We start from the raw sequence: 16,171 nt of genomic DNA, 5'->3' as shown, positions 1-16,171 counted from the left end.
TCTTTTCTCTAGAACAGCTGGCCATCTTGGACTTAAATCAGAGACCTCGTCCGTGAAGTAAATTATCGCACCTATAGATTCAAGACTTTTCATATTGATGAGTTACTTAAATATCTTCTTCCAAAGACAATTAGAGCATTCACATTTCATCCATCATTTTTTATCCTATAATTTAACTAAAATTTATAGTTTTCAAAATTTAATACTCATTTTTAAAATTCGTTCACAACCCATCTACCTTTTTTTATCTTTATCATACTCACAAACAATTATTTTATTATATTTTTCGTTTTTATACACTCACAATAATTTAATAAAATGGTGAATAGTAGTTTTTTTTTATATATAAAAAGTTGGTGTAGCAACTTTTTATAATTTAAGATTGAGGTAAACAAATAATGAATAGGGATGGAGTTAGTTTTTAATAGATTTTTTTTAAAACTTAAAAATGAAAGAAAAGATAATAGATGGGATGAAAATGCTCCTACATATATCACCCTTTAAACAGAAACAATTATATAATCTCACGAAACCGATTTCCGATCAAATGACTTGTATCGGAAGGAAAAGTAATAACTTTGAATTGATTAAACTAATAATTTAATTTAATTTAACTTCTCTTGCCGACAAATATGGTGTTTCTATAATATAATAATTTTATTATTCTCCTTGAAGTGACATCTAAAGTCCATAGACCACTAATGCTTTAGAATACTTTAAATCAAGTGAAATTTCCAAAATAGTGTTTTTTAGAGAGATGGTTTTTAAAATAGTCATTTTTTCTTCAAAATTATTTAAGATTTTGACTGTCAAGACGTATTGGGAAAAGATAAAAATAATGAGAGAGCAGTCCAAATTTGAAAGGAAAGTCAGGTATGAGACGAGATTTGGAGAAATAAAGAAGGGAAAGTCCAAATTATTTTGAAATCTTAGAGTGAAAGTTCATATTTTTCCTAAACTTTTTTTTTTCAAAAACAGAGAATGTTTTTTTATGTTTTCTACATTTTCCGTCCATATTATCAAATTCTAGGAAAAAGAGATTTTCAAATCTCGTCTTGAGAGACGAGATTCTACCACCACCATCACCGCCCACCGTTCGCCTTCTACCACCACCATTACCGCCACCATCCACCACCACCACTCACCGTTCGCCACCACCACCATCCACCCACCACCACCGTCTACCACCCACCCGACGTTAGATCACGAAATCCCCATCTTCATCTTCTTCTTTTTCTTCTTCCCCTTTTCTCACTTTGTAAATCCATCCCCTCAAATTCACACACATTACCTCAATTCCAACATCATACACACAAACCCACACACAAACCCACTTCTTCAATTCAACCAATTGCTTCAATTTTCAAAAATGGAGCATGCCCACAAGGTGTTCGACGAAATGCCTGTGAAAAATGAAGCTTCTTTTCTTGACCAGAACAAGCCTGATTTCAAAGAACTCGATCTGGGTCTCGGCAAACATCCAACAGATCTCATTTCGGCAAGCTTAACACTACTACTCTTGACAGCCTGGTTGATCTGAACTCCGACGGCGGCGGTGGCGGTGGGGTTGAGATCGGCTCCGGCCATGGCGGTGGGTGAAGATGGTCAAAGATTCGGATGGTGGCGGTGGATGGTGGTAGAAGGCGAACGGTGGGCGGTGATAGTGGTTGAAGAAACGTGGATCTACTCACTGGTAGCAGATCTACTTTCCTCGGGTGTGATTATACTATTTCACCGACGGTTCTTCTGGATCAGTGTTCTTCCACCTACAAAATGAACAGTGCCGTTACTTACCCCTCAGAAAGGGACAGAGGGGTCCTCTTTGGGGTAACCCTCCGGCGTGAGAATCAGTATATTTGTGGAGAAGATAACAATGTGTCAGAGAATCTCAAGAGTATTTGCTTAATTGCTCAATACCCTTTGGTTGTGAGACTGTGTGATTGTATGTAACTGACTGTGAATGAATGTGATTCAATATGATTGAATGTGTGATCACTGCTTGTAACTGTCAATGATTGAGTATGAATGTCCCATCAAAGTGGAGTTGATGCTGTATTTATAGTGCTAGGGTTACCACCGGTTGGGCTCAACCTCGTTGGCTTCCTCCAATCGCACTGCGCCACGTGTCCTCTGGGACACCTGGCGCTTTCTCGTTGGTTGTAATCACGTGGTAACACATGTGTCATGCTGAGTTGTCGACCTTTCATTTGGCAGCTATCAACATCAGCATATTCTTTCTCCTTAAAAAGATGCCTTCTGGAAGGTTGTCTGACGTGCACAATCAAGGTTGCCCTAATCCTGATTGGGATAAGGACGAGGTTGATTATGCGCACGTGTGATATGCGCCCATCCTGAGGATGCGCGAGGTCTTCTCTTTATTCTCACGCGCAGATATTTCATGCGCAGATGTGATATGCATGAGCATGTGATATGCGCCGCGCGCTGATGCGCTGCGCGCATATGTGATGCGCGAGCATGTGTGTCTGGGCAGATGTGATATGCACGAGCATGTGATATGCGCCGCGCGCTGATGCGCCGCGCGCATATGTGATGCGCGAGCATATGTGTGCCTGGGCATATGATGCCTGAGGATGTTTTGTATGCGCCATGCGCATAGGTTTTGGCTTTGTGTCTTCATAATGTCTTTATCTTGTGGGTTGACCCGCCTTGCTCGGTGTTGAGGCGGGTACATACCTCTTCAGTGGTGGTAGAATCTCGTCTCTCAAGACGAGATTTGAAAATCTGTTTTTCCTAGAATTTGAAATATGGACGGAAAATGTAGGAAACATAAAAAACAGTCTCTCAAGACGGTTTTTGAGAAAAAAAGTTTAGGAAAAATATGAACTTTTACTCCAAGATTTCAAAATAATTTGGACTTTCCCTTCACTATTTCCCCAAATCCCATCTCCTACTTTACTTTCCTTCAAAATTTGGACTGCTCTCTCATTATTTTTATCTTTTCCCAATACGTCTTGACAGTCCAAATCTTAAATAATTTTGAGGAAAAAAGGGTTATTTTGAGAATCATTTCTCTAAAAAAGAGCTATTGTAGGAATTTTCCCTTAAATCAAAGATTTGAAGGTCTTACTGTCATAGATCGAACATTCAAAGTTGTAATTAGCATTATCTTTTCAGAATTTATATATTGTCACGTAAGTTTTAAAAATAATTCACAAAGAGAAATATATACTTTATAATTATTCAAACATGTTTTAATCAATTCTTTTATTAATATCTAATAATATAAAATATATACTTTTTTTAGTATAATAAAAATAAACACATAATTTTAATACTCTTTTTATTTAGTACCTTTACTTTATTAAAGAGGAGGCTAGGATTCATCTCATTCATCAACCAATTATGAATATATAAAACACATTAAAAAAAAGGAAAATCCTGAAAATAGTTCAATGTTAGAGAAATTAAAAATAGTCAATGAAATTTCTATATTCCAGAAATAGTCCTTAGAAATCAATCGGCACCGATAGGTTTGAAAAAAGTTGAAAAAATCTGATGGTTTTCAAAGATCCAATATCAAGCTGCCAAGTGTCTCACTACCCACCTACCCCCGATGGTTTTCCAATGAAATCCGTCTGGACCGATAATTTTGGAATGAAAATCATCTCGCATGAAAACCATCTCAAAAAATCATGAAAATCCGTGTTTTTTTGGAATGAAAATCATCTCGCATGAAAGCCATCTCAAAAAATCATGAAAATCCGTGTTTTTTTGAAATTCATCTGAGCCGATGAATTTCGAATGAATTTCGTCTTCAAAGATCATTTTCAAAAAAACATGCACCACCACCACCACCACCACCATGATCTCCACTTTCTGGAATATGGAAATTTCTTAGACTATTTTCAGTTTCTCTCCCTAACTTTGGACTATTTTCAGAATTTTTCCTAAAAAAACCAATTACCGGTACAGTGTACGGTGTACTATATGATGTACATTAATCTCAGATTGTCAGTGGTCTATTGGTCTTATTTGTTGGCATGGTATCAAGTGATCTTGTACAAATATTACCAGTTTTGTTTTCTAGTGTGTGTGTATAATGGGGGTGTTCTAGAACAAATATTGTTACTATGTGTGGTCTTATCGGTTCACTAGTTGGTTCATTCAAACCGGTTTAAAAAACTAGATGCATGATACGTTATTTGAAACTTACAAATATAAATATGTAACTAATAAAAAAGAAAGTACAAAACTACTTTATTTTTTGTGTGGTTTTCTTTCTTTACGATATAAACAAACAAAATATAAGTTTAATGCAGTAAATAAATCAGCAAATGAGATTTTTTAAAACAAAAAAAAAAAAGAATTGGAATTCGGCTCGACCACCTAGTCTAGTTCCCAGTTCAACCCGTAGCCAACCTGTTCAAATTAAGGCGTGTTCAAATAAACTACCGAAATGGTTACATGTCCAGTTCCAATCAGTCAGACTTGATTACGAAAACAACGTTTAAAAGCTGTGCATTACTCTTATTGTTTCAGACTTACTAGCTAAAACTTCTAGATGTTCACTTGAAAAGCTCAAACGCTTGACGCCAATTCGATTCTTTTAATAAATTTTAGGCAGATATGTCTAAGTAAACAACATTATTCTCATACTACTATTACTATTTTTCAAATGCATTCTTCCTCACATTATGCAGCAGTTTCCTTGAGAGTCAAGCATTTCTGGTGATCTGCAACCAAAGACTTAATAAAGTCAGCAAACAATGAACCAAGAATCAAGCCCACTTTGACCTTTTTGGTCAAATTTCTTACATTTTTAGTTTAAAGACAATCTAGATATCTTTATGAAATTATAATTAGAGTTTTGGATTTTGTAACATTTATTATATAGTTCAATACATGTGCCAAACTTTTAGTAAATTTCAAAGAAATTGTCTCAATTTTATGTTATAGCATTAATCTGTTTGACCTCAAAAAGTCAACCTATAAATAACATTTTAAAAGATGCATAATTGAGCACTTACAGCTGGCCAAGACTTGATATATCAAAACCAGGAGCAAGCTCTTTCACAATATCATTTGGCGGTTGACCGCATTCTTGAACTTTTTGCATAAGCTCATTGATCTTGACAAAATTACCAGGCTCGGTCTCATAAACCGTGTTTAGATCCTTTATGAGCCGATACTGACAAACGTAATGGTCGTATTCTTTTTTGTTTAATTTAGATTTATTGTCTTGTAACCATTTCGGGTATTTTTGTTCTATTTCCTTCATGGGTTCATGAAGAACTTGTTTTGACAGAAGTTGCTGCATCATTGTCTCCATCATAGACTCCAATTCCTGGAGAAAGAAAAGATAAGGGTATTTTAGTAATTCTCAATTCCGAAACGGTTATAACTGAATATGACACTCCTTCCTCATGTCCCATTTAAGCTGCACACTTTCCATGTGATGACGCGGTGTAAACGAGCCGAGCTCAAGCTCAAACTTGGCTCGTTTTGAGCTTGTTTTTTAAAGCTCTAGCTCGGCTCACATGTAGTTGTTTTAGCTCGAACTCGACTTGTTTATTGTTTATTAATTTATTTATATATTTATAATTAATCTTTATATATTTATAATTGTAACTTTTATAAACAATATAATATATGTTATTTAGTTGCTTTTTATCATAATTTTGTATATATGATATTTATCAAGTAAATGCGTACTTAATATATTTAATTCTATACGTATGGGCACGCCATCCTACTCAAGCTCGATAAATGAAACTTAAGCTCAGGCACATTAATCTAACGACCTAATTTATAAGGCTTGGGCTCGAGCTCGTTTAACCTCAGCTCATTTCGAGCTTTTAGTGAGAGCCGATCTCGAGTAGCTCACGAGGCCACAAAATCTCAAATCATGGCTGGCTAAAGAACATACTTAGTGCCTTAAATAAGTTATAATTAAGCAAACAAATCATGATTAAAACAAAACCATAGAGCCATGCTAACCTGAGAGCTTGTAAGTTCTTCAAACTGTTTGACCCAATCCTCCAACATTGCATCATCATCATGATCAAAACCGCCACTTGCTATAGACTCCAAACCCTTAACAGCCTCCCTTGTTTGCTCCCTCAACTTATTTAATGTGTCGGAAACACGCGACTCGTTAGGCTTTTCTTGCTTCTTACTTCTTAAATCAGGTAAGGCCAATCCTAACCCTTTAGGCAAATAATATTCCTCTGCTTTCTTAACTCCATCACCTCTGCTTTATCACCAAAACAAAAGGCTTAAAAAACTAGCAGTGTGAATTTCTAACATGACGCGAACCTAACAGGTTTGCGGGTTGACCCGTTCAACTCTTTTATTTTTTAGAAGTGCAATTTTTTGTAATAAATTAAATCGGATGGGTATCTTATGCAAAAATTTAAAACTAAAAAAATTGTATTTAAAGTGTATTTTTTGCTTTAAAAATGTAATTAAAGTGTTACTATTTAAAAAAAAAAAAAAAAATACATTAACCTGCATAAAAAAATATTCTGGATAATTCACCAATATGCGTGTCTTGTTCGGGTTCACACGCCTGACACGATTTCAGGATTGGGTCGAGTTCAGGTTAATTCGTGTTAAAAAATAAAAATTTCGGGTCAAACTTATCATGTTCAGGTTAACTCGCGAATATGCATGTGGTATTCAGGTTCACGTGCCTGACATGATTTTGGGGTTCGGGCTCGTGTTAAAAAAGTTAAAGATTTTCGGGTCAGGCAGGTCATGTTCGGGTTAGCCACGAATATGTGTGTCGTTTCAGGTTAAACACGACCTGTTCAGCATCCTTATATACAAAAACAACATCATTTCGGGTTTTCGGTATAAAAAAGATTGGGAAAATACAAAACCTTTGAGCAGAGGAAGCAAGATTAAGAGTCTGGAAATCATCCAAAGCACCTAATTATGATCCAAAACATTATTAATACATAAAAATAAAAAACATTTATGATTGAAAAATAATAAGTAAACGGACTTACTGTCGAGAAGTTGGTCTAAATCGTCTGAGTGGCTGGTTAAACCCATGATAATACGATATGATACTCTGTTGTGTTTGTGTTGTAAAACAAATGACAGATTCTATGTTGTTGTCAGAGGCGTTTTGTATTATTCAAGGAATCGGTTACATGAATATGATGACGTTAGTGAGACGGAGAAACCCACGAGGATTCGAGTATCTGGACTCTAGTTATGGTCGTCCTGTTTTAAGGTTTTTAACTTTTAAACATATGTTTTTTTTGAACGACATGAAATCGCACGTGTAGACCTATTATGTCTAAGGCCGACTTATCGACTGTGTTAGACCATATTCCCTGATGCGCGGGAATTAGATAGAATCTATAAACCCTCGCCTCTTGTCAGGTTCGAACCCGGGATTAAAGTCCTGATTCGTCCTTCACCCAGATATCCGTTGAATTGGCCAGGACGGAAATCAAACTACCGAGATTAGGCCTTTTATCAATGAACCAAATTCTGTGAACAAATAAGTTTGTTATGTGTATTAAAAGCTTATTTTTCTTTTTGGTTAAGGGTGTTTTTTGGTTTAAACTGATTAAACTGAAAACCGAACTGAAAGGATTAAGACCAAACCAAATTACCAATTTGGTTTCGGTTGGTTTTGAATTGAAATCAGACTGGCGATTTCACAAAAAAATAAATTAAATTAAATTCAATCCAAATAGCAAAAGTTATGTGTGTGGCCATTTAGGCTATTACAACTTTAACCTAATATTGTTTAAGCTAACATAATCCAATAACAAATGATGATAAAGGTTAATAAAATAAAATAAAATAAAATTTTATCGGGTGAAGACCGAATCGAATTCAACTTCGGTTTTGGGTTAGGTTTTGAACCACCTAAATTCAATCAGGCTTTTGTTTGGACAGAAGAAATTATCAAACCAAATAAAATTGAAATCCGAACCAATTAATATATAGCTAGAGAATTGATTGGAGGTAGCACAAAGTATTCCTAAAGTGTGTGCTGATGAAATTAGGCTTGCAAAGCTTGACTCTTGAGGCCTCTTTGTTACTTTTCAGTATTTTAAGTAGTGTTTAAATTGCAACTATCTAGCATTCATGGTCCATTATGGATAGCTACATTCATTATTCGTATTGAGTTGATGGGTTGAAAAAGTTACGATTTTAAGGGTTGAAACTTTCAACCAAACACGACCTATGTAATTATTTGTGTAGTGTCATATTTGCTTAAAATCATGTTGTACATGGATGGCTTGTTTAATGCTCGTTTTGCGTAATAACAATTTAAACAATAGCTACTATGTTTCAAATGAAACGTTTTTGCAGTTGGTATCTGTTTCTTTATCTTTCATTCTCAATCAATAAACTTGTATATATTTAGCTTGAGATTAAAAAAATAAATGAAAAATATTAGAGAACGGGTAATTAGAACTAATGAATGAAGTTTTCGAAAAATAAGAGCTGATAAATATTTCATGGTGCAAAATTCATAGTTAGATAATAATTAAATAACCCATCTAAAATTTAACTAGAATAATTTAAAAAACCCGTTAAATGAGTGTACATGCTAACCAGTTTATTAATCTGGTTATATTCATGTTGACCCATTTAACAAAAAGGCAATATTAGCAAGATATGAATGGTCATGTACTTACAAGCCCAATAATGAATTAATGAGTAAATCTTAATTCGGCTAGTATTATATCCAATATAAAAGCAAAGCTATATGTATCCGGTTAAGACAAAATAGTCTGGTTTGAGTGATATAAAGGGGCTCACCAAATTTAAGGAGTATCGGACCTAACATACAAGAAAGTCATCGTTCAAAAAAAAAAACACCCAAATATGATGGTCATTAATGCTCCTCAACCTCCCCTAAAGCGTACGGATTAGGGGTAGGATGATTATTAGGTTTCAAACATATTAAACTAAAACAAAACTAAATTAGAATCGTTTAATCGAACCAAAAACCGATTAAATGAAAATCCAACCGTACCAAATTCAGTTTTCATTAGGCCTGTAAACAAACCGAACAAACACAACATGAACATGTTCGAGCTTCTTCATTTAACTTTAATCAAACACGAACAAAAACATATAATAAAACAAATTTTTATGTTCAAGTTCATTCATTAAGAAAACGGGCGAGTTCATGTTCGTTTGTTTAAATCTGAACAAACAATTCACCAACGTAAACCAACACAAAAGAACAAAAACAAACTTAAACGAACATAATATAACAAGCATACTATAATTTAAACTAGCTCCTTTTATGCTATATTTATTTAAATAAATATAACTGCTTACATATATAATAAAATTCTAACAAACATAAATAACAAGCATAAATGGACACAAGTGAATGTACATAAACGAACGTCCATGAACATAAACGAGTCAACAAAACTTGTGTTCATTTTTTAATTCAAATGAACAAAAACCTTTTTTTTTGTGTTCGTTATTATATTAAATTAACGAACTTCCCAGTGAACAATTCACGATTATGTTTTCAACTCACGACCATAAAAATTTAAAACCCGAGGTAAAAACTTTATATCAAGCTATATTATCAATGTATCTATATCTGCATTCAGTTTACTAGAAAGAGGTTTGTGACATGTATATTCAGTCATAAATGTATAGATGCCTAACACATTACAGATTTATATCAAGCTATATCCCCAGATCTCTTGCAGACAGAGTTTCTCAAATTCTTGTAATCATTTTGAAGAAATTATTAAGAGCTTTAACATGTAAAGGTATGTATAATATATGCCAATCCACTTATTTGATGATTCTGAATTTAAAACATCTTTCTCATTTGTATCCAAACACAGCCATCTATTTACGGGTTGACGCGAACATGACCTGTTTGGTTTTACATTTTGGCATAAAATACCCAGCCAACTTAATTTATTACATAAAACACATTTTTAAAATATAAAATAAAAAATAAAAATAGATGGGTTAAACATGTCATCTCGCAAACCTGTTGGGTTGATCCGAACCTAGCGGGTTCAACCTGAAACTGACCCGAAACTGTTTATATCAAACCCCAACCCACGAAATTTGTGTTATGCTCGTTGTCGTGTCAGAAATTCACACCCCTGCTTAGAACACGTTACAAATAATTAGATTGTTAAGTGCGCTTTCAAAAGATTTTCTACCTATGAATACAAGTTCAAATGGCATTTTAACACGCTCAGCCCACTTGGGTCAACCAACCTGGCATGTTAGAAATTGGGCAAATTAACCCGTTTGCTTATAAATGAGTCAAAATCGCCACCTGCTCTAACTGGTTTTACCACTAGTGGTCAAGTACATGATATAAAGTGTGGCGTTAATTTTTTATAAATTAATAGTAATCACAGTAATACAGAACAATTATTCACGTCATGCAAAGGGTTTGAACGTCTTTAATGAATAGAAGACGGTCACACCTTTATAGATGGCCGCAAAAATTTATAAACAATACTAAAGCTTATCTTGAGCACAAGATGGATCAAAAATGCATCAAGAATAGATAATAAGATCATAGTACAAATAATTTAAGTAGGAAATCAGTACATGGGGAACACTTTTAGGGAATAATAGGCATTAAAAAAAAGACTCGGACCTGACTTAATAGCTAAATTGAGTTCTTGAAACAAGAGGTGATTAAAGGCATACCCATTTGCATGATCTTAAAACTTGATGACTTCAGTTTCATTATAAATCATAAGATTCGGGTGATCAAGAAGGAGTAGTGTTTCCATGTAGGGATGCATGGCGGACACCCAGAGAGTTTCATCACTTCTAAGCGTATGGATGCATTTTGATTGGGGCTCGTAAACAACAAGTTTGTAAATTTTAGAATCACGATATAACTCAATTATAGGTTCTCCCCTCTCCTCTGAAGCCCATTACCACTGCTTTTGGTGAGCTAACATTAACAGTGTATAGCTTTGTAAACGACTTTGGAATTCCATCCTTCAGCATCCATATATTGAAAACTCGATTACCGGCCTCCTCATTGTTTTCAATTACAACAAGAGACTCCCTTGACTTATATATGCACAGATTACGAATACTGCGGTTTGCTAAACTACGTGGGAGGGTTATTTCTCCAAATTCTTCGCTTGCCATATCAAGTGAAACAATAACCGGTTTTGGTTTGGAATACTTAGGCATTCCATTCGTAACAGTAGTTATAATATCATCAGCTAGCCAATAAAGAAACCCGTTTACATATACATGTATAGAGTAAAACCGAATTGTGCTACGAGGGGGAGGGTTGCTGCTGAGGGGACGTCTCCAAGTACGGGTGTTTAAACTAAAAACCTGGACTTGCCAAGAGATGGTTTCATAGCTAGGACGGCTAATCTTTACAAAGTTGACTATCTTAGGGTCAATAGTTTGAGGGCAGACCCCAAAACCCACATGGTTTCTATACTGCATCCCATCTGCACGCTTGAAAGGCACAACAACACCAACAGCCTTTCTTATAGAAAGATTACAGACAACGGCCACTGTGTTGCAGCTACCGGTGTTAATGCCGTAGAAACAAAAGAGGCCGTGAGAGCTGCTGAGCAACCTAGGACCTTGAAGGCGGTTGACCAGAACCGGGACAGTGAGGGGAATTATGTGGTGAGGGAAAGTAGCATCGGGGATTAAAACATATGTTTCTTTCCAGGTATCAACTAAATGTTCGCATGATAAAAGTAGAGGTTTGTCGCCGCTGCTGATGCTATGACTAGTGATGAATTCAGAGCCGTCGATTAGAGACTTCCATTTTTTGGAGACGGATTGAAACCGAATCAACGATTTCACAGGAAGCAATTTCATTATTTCCGCTTGGATTTCGGTTGTTATGTAACCAGACATTATTTTCAATTTTCGATTGGTTAGGGTCGGAGTCAGAGGGTTTGGTTTACAAGAGGGGATTGGGAAGGAAAAGGAAAAAACGGTATTATTATTGTACCGTACATATCTATAATTATCTATAATATATATAAACCAAAACCCTAAAATCCTACGTCTCGCAATGTGGTCGCTCCCCCTTTTATGAAATTCACCAGATTGCTTAAATTTTAAATGGATGTCTCTCATTCATTTAACCCAAATTTATGGGTATGGGTCTTACCAAAACCAGATAACTCTTATAACATCTCATTAAATTAAAAATTAATCTTACCAATTATTTTATGTAAAAATCCTATAAAATAGGATTATACTAAAACTTAATATCCAAATTAAAAAGAAAAAGACATTATTTATAATTAATAAACAATTTTATAGTAAAAAACATAAGCGGGTCATGGGTCACCAAATCCAGATAGCTTTTAAACATGTTATAACATATCATTTATTTATGAAACTCTCTCATTATCAAACCCTAAGTATATTATTAACTTTCTTACAATAAAGAAAATTAAAATCCAAAAAACAAATATTAAAAAACAAAAAATATAAAACAACCATTCTCTCAAGTCATCAGATTGCTTTATTTGTAAATGAAGGTTTCTCACGCATTTAACCCGAATTCACGGGTAACAGATAGCTCTTCAACAGGTTATAACATCTCATTATATTAAAAAATAATCTCATATAATATTTGATATGAAAATTTTATAAAATAGGGATATATTAAAAATTAATATCTTATTTTATTTAGAAAAAATATATTATCTATAACTAAAAAACAATTTTAGAATAAAGAAAATAAACGGGTAATGAGTATCACCAAACCCAGATATCTTTTAAACCAGATTATAACACATCATTTATTTGTGAAACCATTTTATCACCAAACCTCAAATATGTTAATTATTAGCTTTATTACAATAAATAAAATTAAAATTCATATATATATATATATTAAAAACAAATAATGTAAAACAACCCCCGTAATACGGGGGATAAAATCTAGTCTATAATATATATAAACGAAACCCATAAAATCTTACGTGTCGTGATGTGATCGCTCCCCTTTTTATAGAAGCCACCAGATTGTTTGATTTTTAAATGGACGTCTCTCATTGATTTAACCCGAATTCATGGGTATAGGTCTTGCGAAAACCAGATAGCTCTTAAACGGATTACAACATCTCATTAAATTAAAAATTAATCTTACCAATTATTTGATATGAAAATCCTATAAAATAGGAATATACTAAAATTTAATATCCAATTTAAAAAGAAAAAGATATTATTTATAATTAATAAACAATTTTATAGTAAAAAACATAAGCAGGTCATGAGTCACCAAATCCAGATAGCTTTTAAACGGGTTATAACATATCATTTATTTATGAAATCCTTTCATCATCAAATCTTAAGTATATTATTAACTTTCTTACAATAAAAAAAATTAAAATCCAAAAAATAAATATTAAAAAACGAAAAATGTAAAACAACCATTATCTCAAGCCATCAGATTGCTTTATCTGTAAATGAAGTATTCTTACACATTTGACTCGAATTCACGGGTAAAGGTCTCACCAAACCCAGATAGCTCTTAAACGGTTATAACATATCATTATATTAAAAATTAATCTCATAAAATATTTGATATGAAAATCCTATAAAATAGGAATATATTAAAAATTAATATCCTATTTTATTTAAAAAATAATATTACTAGATTTTATCCCCTGTATTACGGGGGTTGTTTTACATTATTTGTTTTTAATATTTATATATGTATATTTGGATTTTAATTTTTTTTATTGTAAGAAAGTTAATAATTAATATACTTGAGGTTTGATGATAAAATAGTTTCACAAATAAATGATATGTTATAATCCGGTTTAAAAGCTATTTGGGTTTGGTAATACTCATTGTCCGTTTATTTTCTTTATTAGAATTGTTTCTTAATTACAAATAATATTTTTTATAAATAAAATAGGATATTAATTTTTAGTATATCCCAATTTTATAGAATTTTCATATCAAATATTTTATGAGATTAATTTTTAATATAATGAGATGTTATAACTATCTGGTTTTGATAAGACCCATACCCATGAATTTGGGTTAAATTAGGGGTGGCAATCTTAACCCAAACCATTTCAAATGAGTCAATTTGGATTGTTTTAAAAATCATATGGGTTAGTTTGGGTCATAGATTTTAATAAGACGGGTAAAAATGGGTCACTTAATTATTTTCGGGTAAAAATGAGTCGACAAATTTAAATAAATGGGTCCATTTGGGTTAGTATCTTAAGGAAATGTGGCAAGCTCGGGTTGAAACGGGTTTTGGATTGGAACGAGTTCGGTTTAGGTTTCGAGCCGACATGAGCTTTCTCACTGAACGGGTTGGGTTTCGGTATCCTTTGTTTCTTTTTGGTCGGTTTTGGAGCACTGGACGGGTTGGTTTCGGTTTCTTTTGTTTGTTCTTGGTCGGTTTCGGATTCGTTTTCGGCCTTTGTTTCGTTGTTGTCTATTTTTTCAGTTTCATTTCTGTTCTGTTTCAGTTTTTAGTTTCGTTTAGATCGATTTTTTCGGTTTTGATTAATTCGGTTCGTTTTTTGTTTATGTTTCGTTTCCGTCGGCTTTCGGTCTCAGTTCATTTCTCTGGTTTTTTTCTTTTGTTTTTTTAAGAACGAGGACAACGGCGCAAACGTTTTAGTTTTTTTATATTTTTCGTTTTTGATTTATATTTTGAGTTATGATTTTTTTATTAATTTTTTTGAATTTTTTTAGGAGGGGTTTTTATTAACAATAAAAACCCTCCCAAAAAAATTAAAAAAAAAACCTCCCAAATAAATTAATAAAAAAATAATAACTCAAAATATAAATAAAAAACGAAAAATGTAAAAAAACTAAAACATTTGCGCCTGTCGTTCTTAAAGAAAATGATCCGACCCGTTCCGACATTGACCCATTCCGACCCGGACCCGTTCTGACCCAAACCTTTTGACCCTAACCCGTTCCGACCCGAACCAAAACAACCCTTTTTTTAGTTGAACCATTCCGACCCTAACCCGTTCCGACCCATGACCCGTTACGACCCAACCCAACCCATTTGCATGATCTTAAAACTTGATGACTTCAGTTTCATTATAAACCATGACAAGAGACTCCTTTAACTTATATATTCATGAATACTACGGTGTGCTAAACTATGTGGGAGGTTTATTTCTCCAAATTCTTCGCTTGCCATATCAAGTGAAACAATAACCGGTTTTGATTTGGAATATTTATGCCTTCCATTCACAAGAGTAAATATATTATCAACAGGAAACCCATTTACATACACATGTATAGAGTAAAATTGAATTGTGCTACGAGGAGGATGGCTGCTGCTGAGGGGACGTCTCCAAGTACGGGTGTTTAAACTAAAAACCTGGACTTGCCAAGGGATAGTTGGGATGGTTTCATGACTAGGACTACTAATCTTTGCAAAGTTGACTATCTTAGGGTCAATAGTTTGAGGGCAGACCCCAAAACCCACGTGGTTTCTATACTGCATCCCATAGGAACAACACCAACAGCCTTTCTTATTGAAAGATTACAAACAACGACCATTGTGTTGCAGCCACCGGTAATAATACCATAGAAACAAAAGAGGCCGTGAGAGCTGCTGAGCAACCTCGGACCTTGAAGGCGGTTGACCAGAACCGGGACAGTGAGGGGAACTCCGTGGTGAGGGAAACTAGCATCATCGGCGATTAAAACATATGTTTCTTCCACGGTATCAACTGAACGTTCACATGATAAAATTACAGGTTTGCCGCCGCTGCTGATGCTATGACTAGTGATGAATTCAGGGCCGTCGATTAGAGACTTCAATCTTTTGGAGGCGGATTGAAACCGGATCAACGATTTCACAGGAAGCAGTTTCATGATTTCCGCTTGGATTTCGATTGGTATGTAATCACACATTGTTTTCAATTTTCACAGTGAGATCGAGAGAGAAAAAAACTGTATTATTATTGTATCGTACATATGGGGTGTTTTATAACTTATTAACTTTTTATTAACTTTTTTATAAGGATCAAGGTATCCGGGATTGTTTTTTATTAGAGATGGCAAAAAAGTCCGAGCCCAACGGGTATAGTCGAAACAAATGTGACGGGTATACCCGAAACCCGATAGGTATGGGCCGGGTATAAGATTAGATGATACCCGGCCCGATTACCAGAAAACACATGGCTGTTTACCCGAACCATGTACCCGAATCGTATATTAAAAAAATTCTCCGTATCTTGTAGGTTGT

The 16,171-nt window shown here is 34.2% G+C and overlaps 3 protein-coding genes across 4 annotated transcripts; all 3 read right to left on the bottom strand.

Moving 5' to 3' along the window:
• Positions 1-4,625: 4,625 nt before the first annotated feature.
• LOC143575121 (peroxisome biogenesis protein 19-2-like) lies at positions 4,626-7,057 on the bottom strand. 2 transcript variants are annotated; one of them, XM_077059567.1, is made up of 5 exons: positions 6,972-7,057; positions 6,843-6,891; positions 5,959-6,211; positions 4,989-5,305; positions 4,626-4,694 (listed from the first exon to the last, which is right to left on the bottom strand). In XM_077059567.1, exons 1-5 carry the CDS (start codon positions 7,015-7,017, stop codon positions 4,649-4,651), a joined length of 711 nt encoding a protein of 236 aa, XP_076915682.1. In that variant the 5' UTR covers positions 7,018-7,057; the 3' UTR covers positions 4,626-4,648. The 2 variants fall into 2 exon arrangements, with proteins under 2 accessions (XP_076915682.1, XP_076915681.1); XM_077059566.1 differs by having other exon boundaries at positions 5,959-6,214; positions 6,972-7,024.
• A 3,782-nt stretch (positions 7,058-10,839) lies between these two features.
• LOC143575111 (F-box protein At5g18160-like) lies at positions 10,840-11,835 on the bottom strand. The gene has a single exon (XM_077059558.1). It carries the CDS (start codon positions 11,833-11,835, stop codon positions 10,840-10,842), a length of 996 nt encoding a protein of 331 aa, XP_076915673.1.
• Positions 11,836-15,363: 3,528 nt separating this feature from the next.
• Positions 15,364-15,837, bottom strand: LOC143575110 (putative F-box protein At1g47790). The gene has a single exon (XM_077059557.1). The coding sequence runs from the start codon at positions 15,835-15,837 to the stop codon at positions 15,364-15,366; it is 474 nt and encodes a 157-aa protein (XP_076915672.1).
• Positions 15,838-16,171: the final 334 nt, after the last annotated feature.

The sequence above is a fragment of the Bidens hawaiensis genome, unplaced genomic scaffold, assembly GCF_021521415.1.
Source record: "Bidens hawaiensis isolate Kalapana, Puna unplaced genomic scaffold, B.hawaiensis_p1.1 tig00027298_1, whole genome shotgun sequence".
NCBI classification, from domain to species: Eukaryota; Viridiplantae; Streptophyta; class Magnoliopsida; order Asterales; family Asteraceae; genus Bidens; species Bidens hawaiensis.
This window is presented reverse-complemented; position numbering and strand designations above follow the sequence as displayed.

Bases quoted from the DNA above. Each gene is read 5' to 3' on its own strand.
- LOC143575110 (XM_077059557.1), bottom strand. From the start codon at position 15,837: ATGTGTGATTACATACCAATCGAAATCCAAGCGGAAATCATGAAACTG.
- LOC143575121 (XM_077059566.1), bottom strand. From the start codon at position 7,017: ATGGGTTTAACCAGCCACTCAGACGATTTAGACCAACTTCTCGACA. The intron at 6,215-6,842 runs GTTTTGTATTTT...TTGGTGATAAAG, and splicing joins CTTGCTTCCTCTGCTCAAAG to CAGAGGTGATGGAGTTAAGA. The intron at 4,695-4,988 runs GTAAGTGCTCAA...CTTTGGTTGCAG, and splicing joins ATATCAAGTCTTGGCCAGCT to ATCACCAGAAATGCTTGACT.
- LOC143575111 (XM_077059558.1), bottom strand. From the start codon at position 11,835: ATGTCTGGTTACATAACAACCGAAATCCAAGCGGAAATAATGAAATTG.